This window comes from Chanos chanos, chromosome 9, assembly GCF_902362185.1.
Source record: "Chanos chanos chromosome 9, fChaCha1.1, whole genome shotgun sequence".
Taxonomy (NCBI): Eukaryota; Metazoa; Chordata; class Actinopteri; order Gonorynchiformes; family Chanidae; genus Chanos; species Chanos chanos.
Genome location: NC_044503.1, coordinates 5,357,670 through 5,364,776, shown reverse-complemented (window position 1 = coordinate 5,364,776; position 7,107 = coordinate 5,357,670). Strand labels below are relative to the sequence as shown.

The 7,107-nt window shown below is 40.9% G+C and overlaps 2 protein-coding genes across 2 annotated transcripts in view; one reads left to right on the top strand and one right to left on the bottom strand.

The window, feature by feature from the left end:
* Positions 1 to 145: 145 nt before the first annotated feature.
* ddx59 (DEAD (Asp-Glu-Ala-Asp) box polypeptide 59) lies at positions 146 to 4,350 on the bottom strand. The gene is made up of 7 exons (XM_030784322.1): positions 3,481 to 4,350; positions 2,392 to 2,574; positions 1,995 to 2,084; positions 1,651 to 1,902; positions 797 to 949; positions 564 to 692; positions 146 to 412 (listed from the first exon to the last, which is right to left on the bottom strand). Exons 1-7 carry the CDS (start codon positions 4,348 to 4,350, stop codon positions 146 to 148), a joined length of 1,944 nt encoding a protein of 647 aa, XP_030640182.1.
* Positions 4,351 to 5,685: 1,335 nt separating this feature from the next.
* The window catches only part of camsap2a (calmodulin regulated spectrin-associated protein family, member 2a), a 32,597-nt gene continuing 31,175 nt past the window's right edge, over positions 5,686 to 7,107 (top strand). The window contains exon 1 of the mRNA XM_030784152.1: positions 5,686 to 5,824. Within this exon, the coding sequence (XP_030640012.1) occupies positions 5,686 to 5,824 (139 nt within the window). The remainder of the gene's footprint in view (positions 5,825 to 7,107) is intronic.

The following is a 7,107-nucleotide window of genomic DNA, read 5'->3' as shown; positions in this document are numbered from 1 at the left end:
AACCTTGGTATAAATGAAATGGAAGGTAGGAGAAACATTCGTACAAAGGGAAACACAGCTATTTATTTATTAAAGACAAAATTAAATATACAAAACATTCAAAATGTACAGAATGATGCGCATGACATAAGTCATTGAATCTCTGCTAGTGTTTCTTTGCGCTGCTCCTGTCATGTTTTCTGATGATGTCAATAAGGTTGCTACGGGTTACGACCGTGTCGTCCTTGTATTGGCTCTTCTGTCTCGCTCTTCTCTGTTGTTCATGGAGGTGGGGGGAGTTGAGGAGCTGAGGAGGCAGCAGGGACCCTGTGGGTTTGATTCTGTTCACCATCTCCAGAAATAAACGTTTATTGTTGTTGTTCATAAAGGTGATGGCTGTACCTCTGTGGCCTAGCCTTCCCGCACGACCAATCTGTGAAAACGGGTTCAATTCAGAGATGGTAACATTATTACACTCACACACCATTAAAAAGCATATTAAAGCGTTCTCTTTTTTTTCCTAGGTCATTCCACAATGAAGGCAGTCCACATCCAGAGAATCTAAACTACTGAGTTGTGGTTACCTGATGGACATATTCATCCATGTTGGCTGGCATGTCAAAGTTCACCACCAGTTTGACATTCACCAGGTCCAGTCCTCTGCCAAGTACACCAGTACTGACCACAACATCAAACTGCCCTTCAAGTAAACCCTTAAAAACAAAAGGTGGGGGTTTTTTTTGGTTGAAGTTCTGAGAATTGATTTTGTATCAAAGCTGAATTTATGCTACCGGGGGACAGTGCAGGACTTCTTTACCTTTAGGATCCTGTTGCGTTCCCACTGGGTTTTGTCAGAGTGAATAGCCACTGTCTTTAAGTCCATCACTTTGTGTACAGCTTCACACAGAAGATCTGCTCCCAATTTACAGTCCACAAAAACCACCACTGGTGGATGGTATAGTTTCCTGTCCTGAGAGAAAACATTGAGGAAAGTATTAGTCAAGTCATTATGCTGACAATAACATAACAGTTATTATTGATGCATATTACTTTTTTTCCCCTTCAGACACACTGGAATACATGTCTTTAAAAAAAGCAAAACTTAAAGATACTTGAGCCATATTGGAGGTTTAAGGATTCATTCAAGTTACACAAAATGGACCAATTATCTTGATTTACGTTGGGATGTGATTTTTCAAATGGTTCACTGAGAGAAAAGTCATTTCCTGCTCCCTGCCAAGCATAACTGGTATAAACCATTGCTCCAGTTCCTGGATCGGAGCCATGGGTATGCCGAAGGCCCACCCATTTCCCGTGTAGAGGGTTAGAGTTTCAGTGCCTGGCTAAATATGGTCCAAAGGGCTTTTTTTTTCTCTTTGACCAGTGAGGTTTCCCTTTTTCTCACGAAAAAAAAAAAATCTATGTTTAATTACCAGATATAATATATTAGTACAAATGACAACCCATATAATTTATGCATATCGAAGTATTAATATGTATCTAATGCTTTAGGCCAATATTGGGTGAGTCGATCAATGGAATTACACACCAACTTTTTCAACCACAGGGTCCATTTAAACAGTGCATATTTGTGTATATTGCTAATGTAATGCATATTGCTACTCTCAACTCACCACCTGTCAGAAAAGAGTAACACTTTTCTGAACTTACGTTTAAAATCTCAAAGAGCTTCTTTTTCTTTGATGGTTCCTCAACCCAGAGAACTATCTGTCGAACGTTGGAACATGGCTGGTTCTTCTCTCCGATGGAAATCCATACCGGATCCTGAGTGAGACGGGAAGCCAGCTGTTCTGTCGCCGTGGGAATCGTGGCTGATGTCATCAGAGTCTGGTGATCCTCAGGGACTTGCTCCAAAATCTCAACTACTTGTTGCTGGAAGCCCATTTTCAACATGGTATCCGCCTGTACATATACAAAGAGTATGTGAGCCATTCAGAAAAAAACATTCTTTTCAAAACATTACATAGTAAATAAAAAAAACAATCAAAAAATACCTCATCAACAACCACAATCTTCACTCCGTCTAGCGTTAGAGCCTTCTGTTTCAGGATCTCAAGAATACGCCCAGGTGTGGCTATTATAATCTGAAAAGAAGAAAAAAAAAGCAGGGTCTTTTGAGTGCCAGAAGTTCTGGAACATACTGCTGAAATATCCTGATTTGTATAAGACTGAATCCCATCCACCAATATATTAAGAGAAAAGATGGGTGGATGGATGGATGGATGGATGGATGGAATGATGAATGGAGGGAGGGGTGGGACAGATGCTTTGTTGCTCTCTGGGGGGGGGGGGGGGGGGGGGCAGTTACACTGTTCTCAAGGTTGATATATTTCAAAAGATTCAATGAGATCAATGACTTCCGAGCCCGTCAAAGGTTTCTTCGACCCACACCTTTATGTTCTGCTTGAGACGATGAAGCTGAGGTGGGAGGGGCATACCCCCCACCAGCAAGGCTGTCCTCATGTTCAGCAGCCCCATCACCAGCTCCTTGGCCTGCCTTTCTATCTGGATGGCCAGCTCCCTGGTCGGGGTTAGAATGAGACCCACTGGACCACAGGGAGTTCCTGCCTGACTCTAAGGAGGAAAATAAGAGGATAGGCAGTTTACCGGTGAGACATGTGAAGCGTGTCAAAGTATGAATAGATCATTTTATTTATTTTTTTTTGGTTTGAAATACATATATGTAATGTTTGCCAGCACGATATTTTTCCAACAGCGTAACAAGGTTAGGTCACTCCGTTCCCTGTTCTCGCTCTTCTGTTGTTGTTTTTTTTTTTTTTACTGGTTGACTGTAACAACTGCAAGGCTTAATACAGATGTTTTTACAGGGTTCATCCCAGTTTGCTGGTCTTACATTTTTCATGGGCAGCAGCCTATGATTTGTAAATTCTAGCATACCCACAAACAGATATGGAGGAACGCTCATGCATTAATCATAGAGGTTACAAGAGGATCTTAAATGTTAAATCAATGTTTAAAAATATAATTTATTATGTGTTTTTCCCCCTCAAATAAATAGCAACTAAGAGACCGATATCTTTGCTCGTTACATATCACCCACCCTTACATATCACACTGACATAACCTGATTATGTTCTTTTCTTTAGTGCTCTGCAAACGCTTTAAATTTGAATAAAGCGTAACTATGACATAGGCTAGTGTAAACCTGTCACTAGTCCAGACCTTGCCTGTGTGGGCTTTAGCCTTTTGTCCTCGGCTTCCAGGCCACACAAGCAAACCAAACTTCAGATGAATATTGAAATCTGACTGAGAGGGATGGCACAACATCCGAAAATAGAGAATAATCCAAAGCTTTGACAAACAGCCCCTGCGCCAGCAGGCCCCTGGGTTTTTAAGCGGATCGGCTGTTAACATTCTCAATTTTCCCCTTTTTTTTTTTTTTTTTTTAAGTCAGGTTAAAGAGGAAATCTGATCATCATTTTGTAACATCTGACTATTGAGATTACAGCTCCATCTTACCTCCAAAGCACGGACTACAACCGGGAGAAGGAAAGCAACTGTTTTCCCAGAGCCAGTGTCTGCGGTGGCTATAACATCTCTGCCTACCAGGCCAACGGGAACCATTTGCATTTGGATAGGAGTGGGGGTTTCATAGCCAGCCTTCTTCAGGTTGGAGCTGAGGACAGTAGGAAAGTTGCAGTGCTCAAATTCAATGATAGGTCTGTTCACATCCCGTCCTTTGGTCAGTATGGCAAGTTCCTCCTTCACTCTGTTCACCTGCTCTTCCGTCAGATCAGAAATAAAAACATCCTCCTTGTAGGAGTAGCCCTGATTCTGGTTAGTCAAGACGCTAATACCGGCGTCCAGAGTCACGCCCAAGACTGGGGAAGTCCTCTCTGTCTCTGCTTGATCTTGGACAAAGACATCCTTTCCTGTACCCATTCCCATTTGAGCCAAATGCCTGGCTTTGCACTCCAGACTACACACGTCATTGTCCGTAGTGTCACAAATGTACTCTCCATACCGACCACACATGACACAAACTGGTTCCCCGGGTTCTGGCCATCTCTGATTCTTCTTAAAGGACTTCACTGGCTCTTCTTCTTCTTCTTCTTCTTCTTCTTCTACCTCTGGTTCCAGAACCTGCTCTGATATATTATTCGTCCTTTTTTCTGGATGTGGTCGGTCAGCGCAAGTGTTCGAGATCCCCTGGTCCGGTTCTCCCTGAGTATTCGCTGGAGAGGACGTCTGATTAGACACATCAGGATTCGTTGTTGCTAACGATGCTGTTGAAACTTCTCCCTGATCGTGATTCACCTTGCACCTTTTAGTCTCTGAATTCTGACTGTCTGAAGCTCTCTTAAGTTTTAGTGATCTCGGCATAAACATGTTTAGTCTGAAATTATAAGAAATTTTCGTCTAACCTAAACAAACACGCAAAGTGGCAGACGTTTAGGAATTTCCAAAACAAATTTTACAGCAATAAATCTACTTATCTGGAGAACTGTCACATTGTAGGTTTGTTTTCGAAACACTCATGGCAGAACGTAGGCTTGTACAACGTTTGTGCTTATGGCCCTTAAATATTACGTCAATAGCGCATGGTGTTATGGGAAATGGTGTTTCAGAAATCCGTCCGCAAATTTCCCTTAATGGAATAACGGTTTTTCTGACCAGCATTTCCACTTATATCGTACTAATTATAATCATTGTACGAAAATTGCGACAATGGCAACTAATAAAATACTTATATGCATATATCATATGATGAAAAAATAAGGCATGCAAGACATTAAGAAACTTAGAAAATAGGGATAGAAGTCGTAGAACGATAAATAAACAAATACGAGGATAACAAAATCTATAGGCTACCGAAAACGAATCATATATTTAAATATAATATAAAAACGAATGACCTCATAATAGAACGTATGTATTAATAATACAGGTTAAGTTTCATGGAATTTGACTGTGCTACCTGTGCAAATTGTGTATTGTGCAACAAATCATTCATTTCGGATTTGTTGTATTATCTAGCAAGAAAGCATGAGGTGGCGTAATAAGAGAAAGAACGTTCTTATTATACGTAATTGAACAGAAGTAAAGGAATAACAGCCGTCAACATGGTAGTGACGACTTTCTTTCAGACGTGCTACCAACTCCTTAGACAACCCTCAAGTATTGTTGATGATTGGGCGGACCGCGCAAGCGCAGTAGAGGTCAGGCACTACTAGACAGTGCGGCAGGAAAACCGCAACGAGCGAGGTTGAATAGAGGAGGGAATACCGTAAATATCCAATGGAGAATGTGTGGAAATGAAAAGAGCACATCGAGTTCTTGAGGACAAAGGCTTTCTATGTGGAAATACCGTTTCTACTCAATCCGAAAAGAGACGGTTCAGTGGAAGATGCACGTTACATCGGTAGAGATTTATTAACCAGCTAATGAGGACAGAAGTGGACCAGAATGGATGAAAATTCTATGGAAAGACCCCGCTTTTTGAGTTCACCACGCCAAAGATAGAGGAGGGAAATAAAGGCATTTGATCAAGCAGTCCGCGTTACGCCAAATGAATATAACACAAGAATGTCTGAGAATTTATTCCGTTTTTGAAAACCTCGTAGAAAGTCAAATTTGGTGCATTGAATTCCAACGGAGGGATGTCATCGTTCGCCTTGGCCCCTTAGTCAGTGTAACGGCTGGGTGACACATCGAGGTGTGAATATGGGTGATATGACCGACTCCAAGGAATTTAAAAAGACTTTCATTGTTCCGACCATAAAGTCTTTTGATCATTATGATTTTAATAGAGCTAAAATATGTGCAAGCCTCACATGGCTAGTGGCCAAAGCCTTTGGTACAGGTAGGTGGCGTCTTTTTCTTGTTATTCGATCACAGGTTTCATAATTTTATCTGACAGTTTATTTGCACATAACCTGCATTTTCAAATGTTTTATTGTAGCAGAATTTGTAACAGTTTTTTTTTTGTAATTTGTAACAGAAACATGAAATATATTCTATAGTTAGTTTGCAATCGTCTGTCTTTTAGCCCAGTTTTATTAACTGATAGCTAGTAAAAGGTTTAAACATTAGGCTACAAATTTGTGACATTAGTTTTGTCAAAAATAGAGATTCATATTATTCATACGTAAAAGGGCCTGCCGAGAAAGGTAGTCAGTTTTATCCTGTTTAACACAAGCCCATGAAGAATGGTGGGTGTGATGATGCTGTTAGTGCGAATGTGTGTCTATCTCAATTCATTGGTGCAAGGGCTAGATGACTAGCAGTACCCACTTCTTAACCATTCCTTAGTTTAGTCGCTATTGTTCTCAGAATGCACGATGTTATAAACGTGTAATACATTTTCTTGACCTGTGGCTGATATTCATTAACTTGATCTAATTCAGACATGTGATGTGCCATTTGCACAACACTAACAGACGTATGTCGTGCACTGGAGAAAGAGTGAAAGCTTTGAAGTGCGAGGTGTGATAGACTACCAACGTTCAGGATGGGGCCTGTTTTAAGTCACTACTCCCGAACGAGAACACCCACCACGGTGTGTGAGTCACTCTGATACAGTTTCAACTAATGCATTTAATAGTGCTACACTATGTTACATCGTAGCTATGCTCTGTTGTGAACACACCTTATTTCAGGTATCAACAGAGTGCAATTGCGACTACATAGGTTGATGGAAAGAGCTCTTATTTCTACAAGTACCTTCAGTATTGACAGGTGAACTGAAAAAAAATGAGTTGCCATCTGTCAGTTGCCCAAAGCTAATGAGGAACTCTCAGATTTGATGCGCAATCAAAGTAAGACAGCAAAGAGAGATTTACACGATGCTTCAATTTGTCTGATGATCTCAGGACATTGATTTAGCGTTTTCGACGTGTTTGATCGAGCTGGACTGAAAAAGAGCGTTAAACGCAAATGTATCTTGTCATCTCGGAGACAGATGGTGTTGGTATGTTTGTGCTAACAGACCTTGAAATGCTTTGAGCAAGACCAAACTCAGAGTAGACACACTCCATCTGAGACCTTTATTCAAATGGCCAAATTCCAAATTAATTTGACCTCATCTGATTTTCATCATACATCACATATGTTATGGGGGGGGGGGGGGCTATTTACGAACTAATG

Excerpts from the sequence above, each read along its gene's own strand:
- ddx59 (XM_030784322.1), bottom strand. The coding sequence starts at position 4,350 with ATGTTTATGCCGAGATCACTAAAACTTAAGAGAGCTTCAGACAGTCAG. Across the intron at positions 2,575-3,480 it reads TTGTAGTCCGTGCTTTGGAG|AGTCAGGCAGGAACTCCCTG; the intron begins GTAAGATGGAGC and ends TTTCCTCCTTAG. Across the intron at positions 413-563 it reads TGGATGAATATGTCCATCAG|ATTGGTCGTGCGGGAAGGCT; the intron begins GTAACCACAACT and ends CCGTTTTCACAG.